At 40.2% G+C, this 23,679-nt stretch overlaps 1 protein-coding gene across 7 annotated transcripts in view; it reads right to left on the bottom strand.

Annotated features, from left to right (window-relative positions):
* LOC142493984 (transducin-like enhancer protein 4) overlaps positions 1-22,005 on the bottom strand; it is a 118,509-nt gene extending 96,504 nt beyond the window's left edge. For 5 of the 7 annotated variants that reach the window (XM_075598819.1, XM_075598828.1, XM_075598843.1 and 2 more), the window contains exons 1-4: positions 20,953-22,004; positions 17,761-17,858; positions 16,330-16,393; positions 16,066-16,110 (exon numbers count right to left, since the gene is read on the bottom strand). In XM_075598819.1, the coding sequence (XP_075454934.1) occupies positions 16,066-16,110; positions 16,330-16,393; positions 17,761-17,858; positions 20,953-20,997 (252 nt within the window). In that variant the 5' untranslated portion in view covers positions 20,998-22,004. Of the gene's footprint in view, positions 1-16,065; positions 16,111-16,329; positions 16,394-17,760; positions 17,859-20,952 lie in introns of all 7 variants that reach the window. The other 2 variants (XM_075598836.1, XM_075598841.1) reach the window with 1 other exon arrangement.
* Between the last annotated feature and the right edge of the window lie 1,674 nt (positions 22,006-23,679).

The following is a 23,679-nucleotide window of genomic DNA, read 5'->3' as shown; positions in this document are numbered from 1 at the left end:
CACACACACACACACACTGCAGTTCACGCTGCCATTTTTATTTTTTTTTGTATTATTTTTTTCCCCATTCAATATGTGCATCAATATAATCTGCACACTGACAAGTGATTAGCTAAGCAGCAAATCGATCCGTTCTCCTGTAAAATCGATCTCTTGCTCCGGGTTATTTAATTCAGTTCTCGCACAGCATTTTGGGCAATGTAGTCCTGGAATATGATTGACTGGGCAGTTTAGATTCAATTGATGCACTGCTAGAAAGAGGGCGCTCTCAAGTGCCAGAGCCTATCAGAAGGCGAAGGGGGCTGTCACTTTGGAAATGCTTCCTACATTAGAAACATTAAAAAATGTCTTTAAAACATTATTTATTTATTTTTTAAATGCTACAGGTATTTTCTCATAGTACAGAACTGATTTATTAAAAAAAAAAAAACCCACTAGAAGAAGCCATATCCACAAACACCTCTAAAAGCGCGAGTTGTACTAATATAAAAGAGAATGGATATAAAATCATACTCGGTTGGTATCGAGTACCAGAAAGATTACATAAAATGTATCCACAGTATTCCAGTAAATGCTGGAGAGGATGTTGATCTGTCGTCTTATATCTGGTGGGGTTAAAAAATCCCAAAGGATACCTAAACGTTTCCAAATTTTGACTTCCACATTATTGGCCACAAGGTGCACTATCGTCAACTTCTGGAAAAAGGAAGAACCTCCACCAATGACATGGATTTTACAAGACTTAAAAGACGTTAATCGTATGGAACATCTTAGAAATCTGTTAAATAGATTTTTTGATAAATTCTGAGGGATTTGGCTTCCCTGGGAATCTTAACATTATATCTGAATTTAATCATATAAATATGTAAATATATGTGATCTGAATTGTACATTTATGATTAAATAGAAAGGTGTATGAAGTGTACTATGTTCCCTCATCCCTATTATTTTTTTGTAGCCCCATTCACCTTTATAATTTATGAAAATGTTCTAAATAAACAGTTAAAAAATACCAACCACTTAAGATTATTACATTATTTTTTTTAATCTAAGTTTTAGAAGCCACTGGCGGAGTCACTTGTACAATGCTCCGTCAGTGTTTTCCAACTGGGGGTTCAAGTAACCCTTGGGCTCCGCGGGCATCACTCAAGGGTTCCCTGCAATTTTCAGGTCATTTGAAAAATGGTCTAAGTTTTGTTCATTTGAAAATGGTACCAAATACGGAAGAAATTACAATGTATCTGATCTTAGACGTGCTATTAGAGAGGGTTGGAGTTACACAAATTTTCCCAACACAATTCGGGTTCTTTGGAAAAAAAAGAAAGAAAAAAAAAGTGAACCACTGTTTCTCTGTTTCACTGTAGTGAAATCTACAGATGTAATAATACACACGTCAGCAATAACATTTTGACCATATGTTGCGTTGCATGATCTACAGTAACACCAGTGGAAACTGAAGGGCAAAACTGTTGAACTTAAACTTTCTAATCTGACAGCTTGTTGGAGTGCTTAAGCAAACTGATTAAACCAAGAGAGTGTTGAAGTGCTCTGTCTTTGTTTACTTATAAGTCAATCAATGTCTGAGGGTAAAAAAAATGTACCGTGTATATACCTTTAATCAAGCAAGATTAACATACCATAAAAAAGCAGATAAGCTAAAGTAAACTGTACAAGCCAAACCGCCTTTGTCAATGCTTATATGAACAGTTGTTTACAAGTCGTGAAGTTCAGTTAAAATTAAGTAAAATCAACATTTATCACAATGTCATAAGAAACTCAATAAAAATACAATATATTTCACAAGGTCAGCCACTTGCTTAAACAAACATTCTGATAGCGATGAGGTAAAAGCGCACAATAGAAACCATGCTTTGAAATGCATACAACAAAGGTTTCAAAGAAAAATTACAGTTACAATGAAGGGGGGGGGAAAAATCTATTGTGTTGAAGTTGCTGTACCCTATTAAAGCAATTAAGTCATTAGAAAAGAAGTCAGGTGTGATTGAGGGCTATTGTGTATTTAGTCACTTAAAGCCAATTTATTTACAATGAGATTCTTGCCATATAGGTTTATGGGAAAGCTAATTGCTGAACATTTGCAAGAACGCATGACAATAGTTGCCTGAAATGTGTCAAAAACGACAATAAAGCAAGATGTCAATTTAGGCTGCAAATATTCCATGGCCCTTATTCAGTAAGCTGCGATCGCAAAGGCCCATTAACATCAACGGCGCGTTCTGTACGATAATGCCGGATCGCAGCAATTACTCAGCAAGATGCAAGGGCCTAAAAGCGCCTTTCCACTGAGCACAATGCATTGTTGCTGCAACGTGCTGAAAGAACTGAACTAGGTTACACAGTCTCTAGCATTTTTTTACATTTGCTTTACTACTCCAGTCATGCTTGATAACGAGAGGCAACCAACAATGTATTTTTCAGGATACAATCTTTTATAAATAATATGGTACAGCCTTTCAAAAGGCATAGTGGTGAAAGACTTGCTCCAAACAAATATCACTGAATAAATTGGGTATATAGTGAGTCACATACTGGATTAAACCAAAAAAGGAAAATAATTATTCTGTTATCATAGCTGATGTATAATGGAGTTCTTGGAAAATAGGCAGTGGCGTTCCCTATTAAAAAAAAAAAAGTATCTATAACACGGAATATTGCACAAGGATTTCACAATTACACGTAAAAATGAGGAAATGGAAATATTGGGCACCTCTAAGGGTCAAATCCATATGTTGAAACTCAGTATGTATAGGCATGGCCTTTAGCACTCATGGGAAGAGAGTTCTCGTGTCAACAGTGACTCATAAAACTTCGGTCTCAGTTTAGGCCATCCCTAAGTGTCCCAAACAGTTGCATAAATTTGTATGTATGTACACACACACACACACACACACACACACACACACATCCAAGAAAGAATATCACTTGTGAGCACATTCACATGTCTTAGGCCTCGGACACGCTTACCGCTGGCGTGCTGAGGCGCACTGAGGCTCAGGGAAAGCGAGTGCTTTCCCTGGCATTGCGGTTGCTTACCGCAAGCGCTCTCAGCAGCCGTCAGGGGGCGGTCGGGGGGCGGGCGCGTCACTGGCCGGGGGCGGGCCAGTGACGTCACGGAGCTGGTTCGCCCTCATTGGGCGAACCGCTCACGTGACCGGCCTGTCTCGCCGGCAAGCGGGGGAATTTAAAATTCCCCTAAAACCTGCGCTTCCGCAAGCACGCGGAAGCGCAGGTGAGCCCCTACTAAAGCCGCTCTAATTGCGGCTGTATGGGCTCAGTGCTGAGCGGGAGCGCACGTCAACACGCTTCCGCAAGCACGCAGGCAACATGGACGAGGCCTTAGACAGGTCTGCACCCGCCTTTCAACCCTTATCACCTAGCATACAGTGTTCCCACTGCAGCAAGGGACCCTGGGAATTGACATGCAAATGAGCACACAATGTGTCACCTTTTGTCTAGAATATCCATACACAGAACCCATTTAAGCTGATGTATCGCCGTTCACACAGCTTTTCAGCACAGCATGGGACTAGCAAAGCAAGTCACACACACACACACACACACACACACACACACACACACACACACGTGTGTGACGTGGATTTTATTTCCAATTGAGACACAAACCTATATTAATACACCTGCTAGGCCCCTATCATATAGTGACATAAGCAAACTTCATCTGAGAAGAGAATACTTTTTTTTTTATAAGATCCTTTGTAGTCTGCAAGGACAGCTCGATTGTTCCTGTTGGAGTGCAGAGAGTGAGAGTGAATAGCAAGGATTGCCATGTATACACTACTGAAGTGTTTGGGCCGTTTTAAATTAAAATAACAAAAAATAAACATGAATAATCTTCTTCAAAGCTGCAGATCAAGCAATATCCTATGTGGTTTCTTTAATAAATCAGTTCTGCACTGAGAATTTTTTTTTTTTTTTTTTTTAATAATTCTGAATGAAATTAATAATGCATCTTAATGTAACAAGCATTTTTTGTTTCTATAGCAACCATTTACAAAGTCACATCCCCTTCCTCTTCTGAGCTCTGGCACACCCCTTTTTGAGCCCTGCCCCCTCTCTAGCAGTGCACCGAATGTATCTAGTGACTGCCTGGTCACATGATCTTCCCCACAGAACTTTGCATCTTTGGTCCTCTTCTGCTGCACTGACAGCCATTTAGTGAACCAATCCGAATCTTTGCCGATCGATCACAGGAGAATGGCTCGATCTGCAACTTAGTTAATTACTTATCATTGTGTGGATTGTATTGATGCACATGTTAAAGGGGGGGGGGGAGGGAATGGCAGCTTGCACTGCTGCTTTAAGGGGCATCATATTGAGCACATTTCCAAAATCTGTCATATTGAGGGGTGCTGCACCTTTAAAAAGCAGATTTAAAAAAAAAAATTATAAACACCTTCATATCAACAGGTTGGTGGTCTCGTATGGAAGACTGCAATCAAATTAAATAAACATGTCTCCAGATAGGCAGCTCAAACTTTTACACAACTGTAAATCAGATGAGTCTTAAAAAGGTTTAGTGTTCCTAAATGTTAACCCTTTAATTGCCTGAGGGGCTACAGACAAGAGCGCTACGCCCACCCGCCCCCCCACAAATTGTAGTCACATGTATCAAGTAGCATTCTGGGTCACCCGATGGGTTAATCACACCACCCTCAAAAGGTTTTATTTCTGTCAAAAGATATCTATCTTTATTATCCTCAGCACATCCTTGATGCTACGGCTACAATACTTTAATATTGCTCCAAAGGTTAAGAATGATTGAGAGGGTGATACACTGCATTATCGAGGCTGATAATTAATGAGTTCTGTTCCAGACTTAATGCAGAATAATGCAAGGTCAAATTAGCTGAACAGTGAAGTATGAAGAAATTGGAACCAATGTTATCACAGGTACTTAAATACCTAAAGGCGAGTAAAAAGAGGAGAAAAGTACAGAAAGACTTTCGTAAATATATACATGTTCATTTGCAACAGTTTTTTTTTATATAGAACTACCTCTATCTTTTAACCCTAGCCCGACACTTTGTCCTGAGCCCGGTCGGAAGTCTGATTCAACTTACGTGATCAGTTTGGCCCCTTTCTCTGCCGGGCCCACCAAACTTAACCGTTAGGCCCCATGCTCAACAACCTCTTACCATCCTCCACCCCTCCGCTTTCTGTCCTTTCATGTTCGTGGCATGCCTGCCAACCCTGAAATCCAAAGGGCTCCTTAAAACTGGGGTCCCCTTGGAGCTCATCCATTGTCCCAAACCTCTACAGACCTCTCAGTTCCAGATAGATTTGTAGTTTAATTGCACCAGTTGTGGCACAAAAGAAAATCCAAATATGGCCGCGGTTTACAATGCTGAAACTTTCAATTGATCAACAGAGCGGGGGGCCCTGACCCTACGCCCATTTTGTGTCCACTAGGCAAATTTACTTGCCTGGTGGACAAATCTGCTTGTTGGTTGGGAACTCGCAGTCCCAGGACAACATATTGGCTCAAGGGAGACCTCTGGTTCTGAAAAACTTGAAACGTTTCTTATAAAACCAACAATAAAATTAGCAAGCATCACCGACTTCTATTTTAACCAGCAGAAGGGTCAATAGTGCATTGAACACTAAACTAATGCAACTTCAGAATCGCTGCAACGTTCTGACCTCACCTTGAAATAATCTCAAACGCAGCTTCTTAAATAAGCAGGAAGCACTGTGATCCATTGAGTATATTGGTTACTTCTAACTCCAATTACAAAAAAAAGAGCCATCATAGAACTGTATAGAGAAGCAAAGCATAATGTATATTCAAGGTTCAAACACAGCGCTGTGAATATTTCACCCCATTCTTGATTAATCATTGTGACCCAAATACAAATGTTTTAGAGATGGCAGAAAACGGATGACATCACTGTTGATGTAATGGAAAAGAAATAATATGATCAATCGCGGAGATGCAGCTTTATCTTTGAAAAAAAAAATTGTATTTTCTTTAGTGTTAAAATATTAGCATGATGCGCTTGAGGCGTAAGCATATGAACATACACAACTGTATGAAAGCTTTCAAACCTTAGGCTACAGTAATGCTGAAGATATTACAATGAGGAAACAGATTATAGAAGGCCTTAAAATGCGAGCGGTTGGAATTTGTGGGCGGATGTGTAGAAAAAAGCAACGGCAAATTACATGCCCTATCACCTTTTAAAATAAATGTAAAGAAAACTTTATGCTTCACTAATTCCTTCAATATCTGATTTGCCTGCAGAGCACTGAAGTAGCTTGTGCCAGAGAGAATAAACTAACTAAACCTGTCACATTTAGAATTTATACCTTTCCAAAGCATCTGAAGGTCCCTCTGGCAATGAAGAGATCACACCAAGGGAATAAAAATGTATTTTATACATTCCTCTGCCCAACAGAGTTGCAAACAAGAAGAGTACCCTGAAAAACCCATCTTAAACTGTCCGTATGCAAAAACGCCCTATCCAATTCCAGTACTGTAATTGTGCCTCAAAGCATAAGCAAAACAAAAACACATTCATCTCAGTGCTAAAAAAATGCAATGTAATCATATTAGTTCAATCTAGGATATGTATGTGTATTTTAATTGATATAGCTCCACCAATGTATGTAGGGCTTAACAAAAGAGACAATACATTACAGGGAGTTAGAATACAAACATTAAATCACACAATAGGATAGGAAATCCCTGCCCCAGAGAGCTTACAATGTACTGTACGTGATAAGTTAGATTTGCAGAGACAGTGGGTGAGGTGGTTAAGTGCAGTAGATGGCAGTGCTTGACAATGGAAGTGCGACGGTGGGTGTGGGGCAGTAGTACCAAGCCCAGGCTACTGAAATGCTCCTTTGAGAAGGGGCGTTTTTAGGTTTGAGAACGTACTCGGCATATACGGCGTGTGAGGGAGTTCCACGTGTAAAGAGGAAGTCCTGGAAAATGTTTAAGGCGAGAGGGAGCAGTGGAGGTGTAAGGGTTGGGAAAGACACAATTATGAGCTGAGCCTAGTATATACTATGAAGATCTCAGAGACAAAATCATTGGCGGTAAATTGCCCAGATTAAACACCTTTTCATGCAACTTTCCCCCCCCCTCCCCCATCTATTTCAGGTTATATGAAAGTGGTCCCTAGGAGTAACACGTTGGCAACTTTTAGTTTAAAAAACGATCAGTGACTGCGACCCCACAGATTACAATTAAAGACAGACTTTCCCAAAGGTCAGAGGTTAATTTACCTCAATTTATGGAGTATCCCAATGTTCCGGTAATGAACTGACTCGTATTAAAATTAATTGTTTTTTAAAAAAAAAAATTAAAAAATCGAATTTGTGACCCAAGAGAGTATGTTTACATACTGTGCATAAAGCATTTATCTTCCTGTTTGGTGAGTTATGTCGCTATGAGATTTAGTTGTCATCCACTAGGTTACCCAGGCGTTACCTTCTGGAGCATAAAGCAAAGTACTCATAATAAGGTTATTTTATGGTTCAAGCACCTTGGATGACAATCTAGCATAACAGGGCATAGTATAAACATATATTGTATGTATAATTTGTTAAAAGTAAATACAGTATATCCCATGCTACTGTACTTTAAAAAATAAATAACAGGAACCGAAACCAAGCTCTGAAGACACAACATGTTTTGCTTGGTTGCTGAAGGCTGCAAAACCACAGTTCTGCAGAATTTAATGGATGTGGCTTTTAGCCACTGAGTAATACTTTGGTTTACCAAACTGCAGTAAACAGGCTTGTCTGTGTCTCTTACATTTTCCAGTACTGTTTTTTCAGGCCTCACAATCTACAAGAATAAAAAAAAATATATATCTGAAGGTACGGGCAGAAATCCACGAGCTAGGGGAAGCACAGCAATGTGTAATTTTTTGACAGTATTATAGCTTATAAGATTGACAATTAGAGACAGATTACGGCTGTTATGTTTACCTAAGAAAGTTACAAGCATATCAATGACTGAGATGTAGAGTTGCTGAACTACTCATTTACAAACTTGTTTCAAGATAATCACTACTTGCTATTTGCACTTACTCGATGAACAAGCTGCCAAAAAAGAAGCTGGGTTGTTTGTTATTCAACCTGATAATTCTGTGGGTTGATTTCTTTCAGGCAAAAGAAAAAAAATGTATTTAAATTAATACACGATGACAGCCATGTCTCTGTGGTTGTCTAGTATGATATTTTCTACAATTTTGGGAACCAGCAGTGCTACGCGGTTAATGTCCCTCGGTGGTTACTGAGGCACTTATAACTATTCCTGCACAAGTGGCTCTTCCTCAAATGACCCAAACAACAACATACCACCAAAGACACAGGGTAGTAGGTTTGCTGCATGACCAGTGTACTTTCTTCTTTTCATAACTGCAAGATAACATAAGTCGATTCTGACTAGGTCTCCCTAATGCTTGAAATGCCATGAGCCGCCATGTTCATCCCTACCGACTACCAATACATTCTGAAAGCCAATCAAGAAACCTCACGTACAGCAAAATGATTCTATGCATCACTCAGAACCGGGATCCCCGTTGTGGGCGTACTGAAGAGTATGTTAGACGATGAATATGATTATAGAAGTTTTTTGTGGATATGATCAGGCATGTTTTGTGATGCAAAGAATGTTGTATGATTATCTTAACAATAAAAAAAAAAGGTTGAAGTCTATTTTCTCAGTTCTAGAAAAAAACATGTACCTGCTCACAAGTAGAAAATGACCAGCACATATATAATTAACACTAAAAGAGGATAATGCAAATGTATAATTAATCAAGTTGGACATTGGGATGAGTGGACTCTGTGTAATGTAACAAACAATCCAAACTTGTTTGATGAAAATCACTTATAATTTTTTTTTAAAAACAACCTAAAAAGAACACCATGTCCTCACAGATGTAACGTTAGAAGCTTGTATACTACGATTAATGATACCAAGTAGCTTACACCGCTGCTGTCTCCTTTAGCCTATTTAACCCAACATTAACACAATGTTATGATTAACTTCACGTCAATGCACTAAAGCAAATAACCCAAGGTTTACCCAGTGCTATTCCTTATATACTGTAGGGTAGGCTTGCACTACTCCAGTCCTCGAGGGCCGCAAACAGGCCAGATTTTCAGGATATCCCTACTTCAGCACAGCTGGCTCAATTAGTGGCTCAGTATGACATCCTGAAAATCTGGCCTGTTTGCGGCCTTCGAGGACTGGAGTAGTGCAGGCCTGCTGTAGGGTTATTTTGTTTCCGGTCGTTCGTGCTAATGATACACAAAATAGATGTTCTCTCTAACATCGCCTATGCACTAAAGGGCGTTCGGGTTAGCCCGGGGATTTATCCTGACATTAATGCGGGTCCTTACCTGAAGGTGGCGTTAATATGGATTTTGCTGGGCAGGGAGGGAGGACAAGAGAATAGAGCGAGTTTGAGAGGTTAAATATAATAGATATATAGATAATAGGAGATATACACATACAGCTACGGCCAGGGTAGGGAGATGCGCGCTCACGCATACAAGGCGTGACGTCAGCGTCTGCCCGAGCGATTCACTGTCCTGCTCACTGCGTGCTCTAGCGAAGGGGGGGGGGGGGGGGCGTGCCACGGACGGGAAGGGTGTGTGTCAGACTGGAGTGGGGCGTGACGTCACATCCTCAGCTCCACCTGATTGGTTGTTGTGAAGGCTGTGCTCTCATTGGCTCTTACCTGGTCACGTGACGCGCCATAGCGCCGGGAAAACAAATGTAACGGTCTCTCCGAGCACCGCTACGGCCTGAGCACACGCGCACCAAGCGACACTTTGAACTCTTGCATCAATTAAAAAAGGTATTTAAACGTGGTGAGCGTGAGCCTCTTCACCCTGGACGCAGCCTACATAGTACTTGAGACTCTTATAAATGGTCTCTCATTATTTGAAGCCAACACAAGGCAGTGCTAAATTAACCAAATATTAACCGTATGCTAATGAGATAGGAGACCGCTGGTTTTTGCATAGAATTAGCTTACTGGATATCCGTTGAACTTTGTTACCTATTTAGATGACCTGCGTTTTTTTTCCCTGATTTAACAGAGCTTACTGCACCTGGCCCTATATAAAGTAACTTATGTCTGTGTGGGTATGTGGAAGTGTAATGCAAACAGCAGCAGTTTTCATTTCTCCTATTTTCCAGGAAATACTGATCTGAACTTTTTTTAAACCACTTACAGAAGTGAAACTGACTTCTACACAACCATTTGCCATTCAGATTGCAATATTTTGCAATGCTTTTTTTTTTTTTTAAATAAAAAACACAAGAAGAAGCAAAGCCAGTGATAAAACAAACAATGGACATACAGTACACTGACACTACCACTGTGTCGCTTAAATTCTAAGCAGTGTCATATCTTACAGGAAGACTGGCAATTAGTATCTTATACAGTAATTCCTGGTGAAAAGACCAACACATCGTCGTTGAGCATCTGCTGCATGTATGTCTTCATTAAATAAACGAGTCAGTTAACACGAGGGACAAACATGGACTGGGAAATGGGAAGTCTGACACTTTTCTGACATAACATTCATTTTTCTACTATCTGCTTAGAAGCAAACAGCCTCTTGATAAACGAGTTTCAAAAGGATAGAAAAGCTAATAAAAACAGCAAGAGCAGGGCGACTTGTTGCATGATAAACCACCAAAGCTAATTATAGGGCCACAGGTGCAGCCCTCAAATATCCCTATGGACAGAAGGTGCCCTTTAAAAACGTTGTCAAATGCCAAAATATCACAAAAAAAAAAGAGCATCAATATTTAGGATAAGAGCACCAGAATGATTTGTATTTTTTATGTTGAATTAGGAGACAACAATGCATTGCAAGGTGTAACGTTTCCCCTGGGTAATAAAGGGAGTTACAAATCCTAAAGTTATTGGATATGAAGGCATTTTCTCTCAAGAGTCCCAATATGATCAACATCAAAAGTTGGTATGCAAAGCAGATGCAGGAATGCTTTCCCCCTAGTCAGCATGGATGACTTTCTTTCCTACTCATTTTATTTATTTTTATGGGAACAGTTCTATGGGTTTTTCTCAAACTTTCTGCTCAGAATGGAATCTATGGAAAATAAATCTTAAAGCAAGTAAGCTTAAGGGTGTAAGTGAATACAAAATATCTGTATTCATTTAATCTAAAGTCGTTTTCTTGCCTACCCATCTTTTTCATTGCATTACATTATGAGTAGGGATCATGGTTTTTAGCGAAAAACGCCACAGACTTGCACTACCAGTTTTAACCAGAAATGAAGCCTCATTTATTGTTGAATTAGGCCGGTTCTATACTTCGTGCGCGCGGCAGTTTTAGTTGGCTGAGGTTAGTCAGCCATTCTATAATGGTGCCGCACGCGCGCACGGGCAGGGAGATTGGAACCGGCCGACAGGGGAGAGGATGAGAAAAAGAATGAATTTGCGCCGCTAACGCCGCTGAAAATGTGTGTGTGTGTGTGTGTGTGTGTGTGTGTGTGTGTGTGTATATATATATATATATATATATATATATTTGTATGTATGTGTGCGTGTACAGTATGTATATGTATGTGTATGTATACGTATGTACAATGTTATGAAAACATTATTAAAGTATTTATTAATTTCAAAACTTAAACACACACGCACAAAAAGCATGTGGAACGTGCGCGCGCACGACCGCCCACAGTATAGAACGGCCCTTACATCTCATGTTGTAGCTCTGCCAGGAGACCAAGGCAAAGCCAACAGGAGTATGGAAACTAAAAACAAAAAAAAGCGCACCAATAAAAACACAGAACTAACATTTGTTTTTCTTTTTTTTTTTAGTTAATCATCAATAGATTTTTTTTTAAATAAAAACGTGAAACAAAAATAATCCCTAGTTATGCACTATGTTTCCCCCATGGATTTATTCCCATTGGAAAACATGGAGCTGAAATCCAGATTCTATATGCCAGGATTTGAGGGTCCCCCTCTCCTCCCCCCCCCCCCAGCCCACCCAAGTGATGTGGTGATGCCCTGATCCACTGATTGATGCAACTCTCCACCGGTAACTATTCCACCTTTATTGAAGTCACAAACTGGTGCCATGCAGTCCTGTTTTCTGATCAGCAAATGAGACTATGCTTGTTTGTAGCTACATTTCATAACAAACAAGTGGAGCGGAAAAAAAAAAAAAAAAAAAAAAAAGAACAGGTCTGATTTTATTTTTTTAATTAGGAAGGAATCCCCAAAACCTTACACAAATAGGTTAGAAATTGATACGCTGCAAATAAGCGTATATTACCATTCAATGTACATATCACCTCTGTGTGCTATAAATCTGTCATGCTCTGCAAGCCTCTGCTATACTCTAAAATAGCTCACTAAAAAAAGGTCCAACCTAATTAAAAACAGCTTCTTCTACAGCCACGGCTTTGATTTTGCTTATTTACACATTAACTTTAGTCTCCTTTTGGAAAATCCGGTCTATTCAGTGCATCACGGAGGGGCCTTTTATCTGCCCTGGACAGCATTTTCTCCAGCAGATGAAGTAGATGCCGATTGATTTGCTGTCGAGCACGGTAAATTAATAGCAACAAATTGCTGAGGGCCCATCTCGCTGCTCCACCATGCTCCGGCAGTTCTGCTTTATTTGCTCCATGATGGGCAGCAGTCAGGCCTCTTCAAGTCAATTTCTTCTTAACAACCTGCAATACTTTTTGCAGTGGTTGAAATAGAGCTATTCCTTGCAAGTCAGAAATCAATATCCTATTGCCCTTAGAAAATGCTAAACAAGCAGTATTGGCAATCCACTTGGTACTAGAGGGTATCAGATATAATGCAAATCCATACTGCTTCCCTCCTTGAAGTTATTACAGTTTGCTAAAAGGATTCTAATGCCATTTATCATCATTTACTATCGACTGCTGCAGCTACGATTATGACATCCTATCAGACTGCCGAGCCCTTTCATGTCTGCTCAATTAATATTTCAGCAGCACTTCAAAATGGCTGCTGCCCAGGTCTAGCAATAAAATTTACATGGCGAGCGCGCCAGATTCGTTTCAACCAACGTAGCTGCACTTAACCCCTTCCATGCGGCAACAGAGCGCATGATGCTTCATTACCTCCTGGGAGAATGGATATTACAATTCCTACAAAGATATATGCCAGCGTAGCTTACATTAAATATTCAATATATTCAGATATTTTCAAACGCTGCTATGTTAAAGCCTCGAGGTTACTGCAAATTTGCCACCTGCAACAAGACTGGTGATTCATGTTAAAGACTCATTAATATGGGTTTTTCCCCCCCCATTATTCGCTTACAACGCTAGCCACATATGCAGCCCTTTGAATTCCCCACATACAGCTTTTTTTCAGCATGACATAATAGACTTTTTTTTTTGACCCACTAAAGAACATGCAATTAATGGTTAAGCCGTTTTGTGTGTTAGGACTTACTATATCCCGTTTCCACCACAAATAAAAAAAAAAAGAATATATAAATGCATAATACATCCAGTCTAACGTTATTTACTCAGTTACCAAAATTTAAATTAATTATGTTCTCAAACATAATTGTTAAAAATTGGCAACATTACGCAGGCTTAATTAAGATTAAATCCAATTTACTAAATGTACTTTAATTGGTACTAATTGCATTAGCTTTCCTTTCAGAATGACAAATTCCCCATAGGTTTCGCTTTAATAGTCTTCTATCAAAATCAACACTGGATGACTGATGATGAGCATCAAAACAAGGGGGAGGGCCAAGCTGGGAAAAAACATCGACCCCACATAGTTAAAGCTGTGTGTGTTTATCCTTTCATCAATTTGCCAAGTCACAGAGTTCTGCCTCAATCACAGCCTTCATTTTCTGTTCCAATGCAATAAAATCCCACAGAAATAAAAAGTCTCCGTGCTCAGAAGGGGCCAAGAACAACAAGATAAAATACACAGGGAAAAAGAAAATATATATATACAATAATAATTTCACACACACGCAGGAGGTTTAAAATAGCAGGGCCACCAATTACTAGGGTACTTCCAGGGCCTCTGGAGATTCCTGCTCTTGAACCCCCGAGAGGCATAAATCTAATAAGCCTAACCCGATCTGTAGCACTCTGTCCAATTATGCCACAGGGCAACTTCACAGAATTAGAACCTGCTTTCTATTACAAGGGTATCGAGTAAGTACATCTGGATGAGCGCTTGAGAGGAACCAAGGCCGTCTGTCTAGTGGAGGAAAACAAAGACAGATATACCCCTTTTCCCTCCCCCTCCTGCTTTAGTATTAAAAAAAAAAAAGGGAGGGGGAGGAGGAAGCAGAGATTAAAAGAGAATATAGTAAGTAGGTGGTTTTGCAGGGCTGTCTGTAGTTCTTAATGCGATAAACAGCCCAGAGGATTTTGTGTTAAGATTGCATTTAGTAAGGCTGTGTAAAGATCAATTTTAGAGTACAGGGGAGATTATGTGGCTTCTCTTAAGCTTAAAAAAAAAAAACAAATCTAAAATATATATATATGGAAACCTAGGAGGACTGGGTGGAAATGTGACAGCATAATCTCGCTCATAAAATTCAGCAAATTCACTCGTAAAATAAATAAATAAAGTGCAGGAAGTATTAAAAACATATTTGGAAAAACAAGATTCAACATGACATTAGCCACTAAATCATTAAACTCTTTAAAGCGACTAATTAATTTCCCGGCTGCAAACAGTGACATACAAAATTTAGAGCCAGTATCGCATTTAAACACAGATAATTACTAAGCAGGTTTGATGCAGGAATTCATTGGGGCCATCAGCAGTTGATGAAGTCCATAAGTATTACTGCGTTGTTTACATTACTAATTTGAACAAAAACGACAGTAATGGAAAATTATATTCTAATTAAACTTAATCCTCAGTAATCCTCTAGTCCAATCATAATTACATACAACTTCCCCATTAAAGTGCAAATGCAACCCCCAACATAATTGTTCTTACAATGTTTGGAATTAAAATGTCACTTCTATCTAACATTTCTAATTACCAGCAGACTTTGATTGCTTTGATTTTTATCACACTACTATTTTAGAAAACAGGGATTTTTTTTTGTAACATCTACCCATTTCTGCAAAGCAATTGTCAAAAAGAGGGAAACACTATACAACATTTCCATTACCACCTTAGCCCTTTTGAAACAAGTGACTCAATCCAAATTTCATCTACATTGATCATTTATCACTTACACACAACCCCCCCCCCCAAGTTTATGTTCAATCTAAATACACATATATATATATTATTTTTTTTGCACCATCACCTTAGAGACTCACATGTATGTGTGTATGCATGAGCCTGTGAGTAGCACACAGGCACGTCCTGAACAGCAATACCGGCTCCCTACCTCTACCGAAGTGAAAAAAAAGGTAGTGCTTCACTTTAAGTACATTTTCGCTTTACATACATGCTCTGGACGGACCCATTGCGTACGCTAATGCTGGGTATGCCTGTACATAAGTGTGTGCACAAACACACACACACACACTTTCCTCTTTCAGAGTCTCACAGACACAAAAACAATCATTTTTATTTTTTTTAGTAAAACCAACTAAGACAGAAATGTATGTTATGCTCCCGTGCCACCGATGTTAAAGCTTGTCATATATTTACAGACTTTGTACAACATTATACATGCAAATGATCAGATGTGAAATTGTTCTACAAACATTCGCATCACGCCACCTTACTGAACACATTTAAAATTGGTGTCAGCACCCGCGCAAGGCGTAACATTATATCAATCCATCTTTATTTTGAGAGCAGACCATGGAGAGAACAAGCCAAAACGCTCTTACTCTGCAACCTAAGCTTCCCCTCTAAAAGAAATTCCATCTTGCAAACGGTCACATGTAACCAGTGCTTTACACTCGCGTACACAGTTTACAAATTCTTGAGATTACTTGTTAAATCCACATAAAAACACGTAGACCAAAAGGAATGTGAGAGGGCTTTGCATCTAAGTTATTTATGATGAAGAAAAGCAGATAAGTTAACATACCTGTTTATGCATCTCAATGTTCAGCCCATACGACATCTCATAGTACTAGAAGAAAAAAAAGAAAAAAAAGAGAAAAAAAACCATTAGATACCCTCCGAGCGACCAGTCTTGGAAGTGTTATAAATTGACAGAAGAGCACACTGCATATCCAATACTTTAACCTATAATCTAGCTTGTTGCCTGAAGCGATACAAGCCTGGTATGCAAAAAGAAACAGACATACAAAGGGACATTTTGAATGTGTTCTGCGGCGGCGTTACTTACCATGACATAATGTCGCTGCATCTCAGTCTTCTCACTGGCCAGTTTTTCACATTCCAGCTTTAAACTGTGCAAAAAAAAATGGACAAAAATAGGTCAGATTTACACCAGGTATTATTAGATCAAATTACAGTACTATCCACCAATTTGAGCACATTTGTCAAGCGTAATTTTTATTCTTAGAAAATAAATCCAAAATAGCAGTTGATTTTTTTTTTCTCCTTTTTTCCGACTAGACATTTTGAGCTTTGGGCACAATATCCCACACGCCAACACCCTGCTTAACTCTCTCAGCAACGGAGGGACCTGCACCGCATAGCATTCTAATCTGCTACAAGCACCTACACTGCTTGTGTGAATAAGAATCAGAATATATTTATCCCTTTTGGTCTTTAACAGCTTTCAACGACTTAAAATGTTCCATCATCTTCCCTTTTACAGGTATTTTTTAATGTGTGGATGCAAATTTACAAACGAATCCAATTTTGTATGCTCTGTAATTCCATACACAATCATGCTAGTAATGTTCCACCACACACACAAAACAAAAACGACAGTGTGTGTGTTCATGTATATATCTATCTATCTCAACAGTAAAAGCAAAATACTTATCATATCAGAAGCAATGTCAATGATAATGTCAATGATAATAAGGCATCCCTTTGCCACAATGTATTGCAATCATATGTATGCTGGGACATGCTATTCCCATGCAGTAAACACTATATAGAAGGGGTGTTTATCAAACATCACTTCCCAATTCATTTAATCCTGTCACATTCACAGTGGTTCCTCAAATGAAAAAAGGGGGTTGGGGGAGTGGGGGGGATTAAAGGCATATTACAACATTGTAAACACAAAATGAAGTACAGTACAGGGATAGGCCGATTGGATGAGCCCAGTGTGTTCTGTCGGACTTTTCAAGAGCAAATATCGGTATACTGTATATAGAAATGCAAGACATGTTGAATGCTGAAAATGCTACAGATTTTCTAAATTCTAGAAATGTTTTTCTTAACCATAGAGCGCAGCGACATCAACTGTACCCTTACCCTCGGTTTGCCAACCGCTGCATACTCTTGTTTGTTTAGCATGCAGAGCCAGCAAGCATTTTAAAGCGCTCGCCTCTGATTCTACGCACTGAAGGAGGTAATCCACACAGGTGAGATCACCTCAAAGTAAACTTCAGCAGTACATTCATGCCATTGTTGTAACAGTTCAGCAGTTTATAAAAGCACATGCTTGTAATCACAGATAATGGGTATACTTTGCCACATATTTGCCTTTCAGGAGCGGAGGTGTTTTAACTAGCATTTCCTATAGGAAGAGGCCAAACCCTTTCAACAGTTAACGCCTTATGTACACACACACACAAAATAGACTGACAACAAGGGCTAAGCAAATACAAGGATCAGCTAAAGTAAACAATATTACCTGTGGTACTGCGCCTGTAAAAACTGAAACTCCTCCTTAATCCGATCACACGATTCGGATATGGTGAATTTGAAGGGCTGAGCTGGCTGATGCGGAGCCTAAAACAATAAATATTAATTATGAAAGTATCAGACTCGCCTGCTTCTTCTCTGTCAGGAAGGCGTGGGTCTGCCCTGTGAAATATATGGTTATAAACCCTGTACAAAACCAAAGTCCAAGAGTTGTAAAGAGATTAGACACAAAAGCTGTGCTTCTCAATCATACAATAAATGCATAATAGGCCATCTGCAACATACAGGTGTTTTTGCAATGTAGAATTTCCAATCTTGATTCGTTTTATAAACTAATAAATCTGATTTGCTTCCTTACGTATTAGGAAATTACATTTTCCACCCACTACCAGCATTGTCAGAACCGTTGTTTATTTGGGGAGTGGGGCAGATAATGTAAATAAACAGTACAAGGAAAATAGAATGCCGCTGTTAAGGTAAAAAGCAAATAAGTTGATTAAGAGTCACATTTAAAAAAAAAAAAAAAACTATAAAATGACATATATATATATATATATATATTATATATATCTATAGATATATATATATATTTTTAAATGACGTCATGAAAAAGATAGCTTTAAAAGAAAATGTACATTTGTACTCATTTACTAAATAAAAAGTGCCACTTATCCTCTTGACTTTTGCTGTTGTTGCCATTGGGGCTTTATTAGGGAGGAAAAAAATATATGTTGCAAAGGGAAAAGTCACCTTTCTAAACACCTACGAGTATATGTTTAGTGAGTTTCACAGACCATGATCAAGTCTTACGGAGTTCATCCATTCAGTGGCAAAAATGTTGCCTGCGCCGTCGCTTTCCACTGAAAGGGTTAAATCAAAAGACAAGTCTGCCATGTGAAGTGTACCGGAGACAAAAAAAAAATTAAAAAAAGACTAAGCTGCTTTGGCTTTTCTGAAAGGAACACACCACAGAGCTGAGATTCATCTGGCACCAGCGCCCAGGGCTGGAGGATATAATGTCACCATTGAGGAGCAGTACTTTTAAGTCAGATGAAAAAAAAAAAAAAAACAAGGGAAGAGATGTGCTCGCTTCTCTCATTTCATCCACTCTGCAGATTAGTTTGACTGTGCCTACAAGAAAATGGCCACAACACAAGAGCATATTTTTCTTTCATAAGGTCATTTGCTGGAGAGAGAAGATCACTGAGGTGGATAGAAATTGTTCTTCTAAAAGGATCACCGTGTGTTCCAATAAAAAAAAAAAATGGAGTTAATAGCTGAAACTGTTGAGAGCCAACCTATTACAACACATTATTTCAATTCATGAACCAGTCTGTTAAGTCATCAAAACACGCTTCTAATAATTATTCTAATCATTAGTCTACACGCATTTGCAAAGTAGGTGGTGAATCACCCCGCACACTCAAGTCAATTTGCTGGGCTGAAGCTTCCACTTCCTGCCCGCTTTGCCCAAACAAAAATACGGCAGCCTTGGTCAGGGGGAATTTCATATGTCAACTTTTTATCTGGTATATTTATAATAAGACTTAAGGCTGCGTTGGGGGGGGGGGGGGGCAGCGTCGGAATGGATCACTGCTTATTTTCTGCCAAAAACCATTAGTGATTATGTTTGTTAGGTAGCACTCCACAAATAACTAAATGTATAAATTGTGGATAAATTGGTGCACAAAGGCAGGAGGGACCTCTGGCCCCTCTAAATAAATAAATAAATAAATATATACACACACATACACACAAAGGGGCCCCAGCACGCAAATTATTGTAGTTATTGTTTCACTAGATGTGATCTCCAGACCCTGCATTTGGGTATAATGTACAGCTGCTACAAATTTTGCCAAATATACCTTTATTGACATATTCAAATTGACAATTGTCTATTGTATCTTTTTGCGTTCTGGGGCCCCTTTGTATATATACACATTAGTGGTAGAATGCCCAAAACGTATTTAATCAACATCCTGCCATATACGAGGAGAAGGGACAATCAAAATAAGAAAGGGGGACACACATATGACAAAATAAGCAAGGAGGGGAGGCCAAAGAGTACAGGTCTACTCCACCATGAGAAAGACCTCAGTGCAAGGGGGAGCCACAGAATCCTAGATAAGCACAGGGGAGAGGGTAACATAGGAAGGAACCACACAGCCCCAAATGAAGAAGGGAGAGAATGAATGAGCTTCAATCGCCAGATATGGGGGGAGTCGGTTCTATGATGCCTTTTATTGGACCCACAATGATTTACAGTATACACGCTTCCCAAGCTCACAGGGTTCTTTCTGTAGGGCTTTTACAACTGTAAACTATAGGTGGTACAATAAAAAGGTTTCATACTACATACTGTATTTGTTTCCCTTTTCACAAAACAAGGGACCAATAAGGCTCAAATTAATATTTTTTCTAAATCAGCAGATATGTTCCGTGTGTGTGTGTGTGTGTGTGTGTGTGTGTGTGTGTGTGTGTGTGTGTGTGTGTGTAGAGAGAGGGGGAGTGAAGAGGGGGGGGTGAAGAGGGAAGGGGTTGTGGGTCTCAAATTGAAATAATGTCTTATTCAGCTCCAGAATTAACTGTCCCATTTACAACAATGGAATCTCATTCATCTGTGTCATTTGTCCTCCCTCCCCGCCAAAATGTCACATCGTAGCCCAGAAAAACAAACATCTTCCTAATTTCTGCCCTGGGAGATTGAAAGATGGGAAAGAAGGCGAAGAGATCGCCACAATACAGAAGGCGGAATTTGACACCCGCTCCAGATGAGGGACAGAGAAAGCTCAGTATTCAAGGGAGGGGTCAGACAGTATCACACGACAGGGGAAAGGGGACTGAATTGAATATGAAACCGTCAAAATAGGAGAGAGAATGAGACAAAGAAAGAGGGGAAGTCACAGACAAGGAGAATCGTATAGTTCAAAACAGAGGATAGGAAGGCGTGTTGTTTACAGCCCCAATGAGGGAAAAAAAGAAGGAGGGGGTGTCAAAGTGAACGAAATGGTAGGGATCCCCGGTATGAGATAACCCCTTCACTGCCAGAGGCACGCAACACATTGCGTAGTGAAGGGGTTAAGCGGAGGGTAAGAGAAGGAAATGGAGATCACACAGCCTGCAACACCCCCCCCCCCCTCCTCCTTCCTCTTCTTTCATCTTGTATTCTCAGTCTACTCACCGGGTGCCTTGTCTGGGGATACATCTTGCTCAGATCTCGAATCATCCAAGCCGCTTGTTAGGTGCCTCTCCCAAGAGCACGAAGGTTCATTTACTAATTGCAGGAGCCCACGTGAGAAGAGAGGGGGGTATCCCCCTGCGAGCAAGCCCCAACAACAGGGCGAAGGAAAGGCAGGCGGTGGTGCGAGGGGGGGGGGGGTGAGAAGAGTTAGCTTCTGATCCAGCTAATAACACTGCTGCCCCCGGGGTCCCTCTGTTAATAGTAATGCTAATGGTGCTGCTGCTCAGCCCGAGGGTATCTCTGATCTCCGGACCGAAACCTTCAACATTCCAAGATCGATTGTCACGATCGAACACTCATTGTCTTACCGAACGTTGATGCTTCTCTGACACCCTTAGTGAGGAGCTCCCTCTGTGACCTCCCCCTGGATTGTCAAAACAGGGAGGAATAATTAAAATAAAAATAAAACCGTGATCCTCAAGCATAAAAATAATAATAAGTAAACCCAACAGAGTCGCCACCGAGCAGATAAAAGCAATAGGAATGAGATTTTAAAAAAAAGGACACTGTCAGGTTCCCGTTTAACAAAGCAGCCTCTTTTTTAATAACTTTCTGATGACTGGGACGAAAGGAAAGAGGAACCACTTTAAAATGATGGTTCTCCGATCTTCTTTTCCGGAGAACAGTAACAATAAGTTGCTCCCTTGTAGATCTGTCCTCTTTTTTTCCTCCCTTCTCAGCTATTTCCTCCTAGGTTTCTTGGAGTGCAGGGTTTTTGTTGATGTTGCCTCGTCTGCTCTTTTCAAACCTTAATTCCCATCGTTTTTCTTTTCCTCCGTTCCTGCTAAGCAAAAAACCTAGATCTTTCGTCGTCTTCTTTTTTTTTTTTTACTCTTCCTTTCAGCCGATCAAAAGCCACACACTTTGAGAAAGAAAAAAAATGAACAGGCGATTGGAGAAGGGGAAAAAACAAGCCAAGCTACCGCTCTCAGCAGCTCCAACAACACGCTCTGTGTAGGTGACTTCTATGACCAAATTTAGCAGCAGCAAATCATTAACATTCTGATACATATTCACAACATTGAAGCGAAAACATAAAGCCCTGCTGGGATATGTAGTCCACAGCCGCGCATTGCGACCTTCCTTGGCAATAACATTGCCGGTGAGTAAGACTACAACTCCCAGCAGCCACTGCGCCTCCGGGGACCGCCCAGGAACGCCACTGACGCGGCTCTGAGCAGCCAATAGGACGCGCCGGAACGTTAATCGCCACACTCATATGAATGCCTATCATTTCCCACCCGGCCAATGAGGGAAGGGGAGGGCGCGCCTGTCACTGACTTACCCCCACGTGGGGACAAGACGTATCCACTTCATTCTTTTTCTCTTTGTCCTCCCTCTCGCAGCCAATCACAGTCTCAGCCTGCTTAGAACTCCGCCCTGGGCGGTGTGATGAGGAAGGGAAGGGGGGGGGTGAGGACTGGAGTTTCTCATAACGAGCGTTCGAACAGGGGAAACATTTGTCCGGCTGTCAATCAAAGTAACGTGGGACGCTTGCTAGCAGCTAGTCTTTGGATGAGCCGCTGCTGCTCTGTGTGGCAATCTGTGGTGAAAACAAGCATGGAGGCATGAGCTTGCACTCCTACATTACCACACGTCCTCCTCCCTCTATCCTTGCTCCCGTGTCTCATACAGCTATCACCCACATCCAGGAATGCTGGCTAATTAGGGTCCAGTGTCTCCTTAAAGAGATAAGAGACCAGCCTTGTGCAACGTGCTGACAAATCCATGCTAAGTGCAGAGAGAGAGAGAGAAAGGAGGGATCTGGTATAACCTACTTCCCTTGGCTCATACCAATTTTACGCACGGCTGGAGCTGGCATAATTTTCATGTGAAAAAGAAAGGTGGAGGGAGAGCAGCTCTGTGTTATTGAGAGACCCAGAATGCCGCTCGGCTGATTAAGCCCCTTTTCTGGCAGAGGGGCCTGAAACGCATTGTTTTCTAATGTGCTGCAGACAGTTAAAGCGTTTAGTCTATGTACATTAATATATGTTGTCCCTGAGAAATACTCCATCCCACAATGAGCTGCCACTTTACCTTTTTTTGTTTCAACATTGCCCCTTATCCCCTCTACATTGGAAGATATCAGGAGCAGGGCCCTCATTACCTTCTGTATCAGTTAGCGCTTCTTTGTCCTGCTTTGCATGTCATTCGGTTTGTCCTTTTACATCATTGTACTGTGCTGTGGCATATGTTGGCGCTTTACAAATAAACAATAAGAATAACTTTTCTTTCATCTGACACAGTCAGGGCAAGGGATGGGTTTATCAATAACAAATATAAAATCGCAGGTTACAACCCTTGTTTAATCAGATATGAGTGCATGTGTTCTCACACTGCACTTTTGTTTTACTTTGGAAACATGTATGTTAATTTGCTATGTAGTGATAGAGCAAAAAAAAAAGTGCTTACCTGTTTGTGGAAGTGAGGAAGTAAGTGTAAAGCAGAGGTTCACTTTATTACAAATGTAAAGCCGTAATAGACGTGTGATGGTAGTAGGGGGGTATGGGATATTACTACTTTTTCATTTCCAGTCCCCAGAGTACCACTACTTTTTGACAGATTAATGGTTCTACTTTCTATTTAAAGAAATATTGATTCGATTTAGGAAGCATCTCTTCCTTTTCTGCTTGCAAAGCATAAATATAGTATAATAGTTTGTAAACT

Source organism: Ascaphus truei, chromosome 1 (genome assembly GCF_040206685.1).
Source record: "Ascaphus truei isolate aAscTru1 chromosome 1, aAscTru1.hap1, whole genome shotgun sequence".
In the NCBI taxonomy this organism is placed as follows: domain Eukaryota; kingdom Metazoa; phylum Chordata; class Amphibia; order Anura; family Ascaphidae; genus Ascaphus; species Ascaphus truei.
The sequence above is the reverse complement of the archived record's forward strand: the minus strand, read 5'-3'. Positions and strand labels throughout refer to the sequence as shown.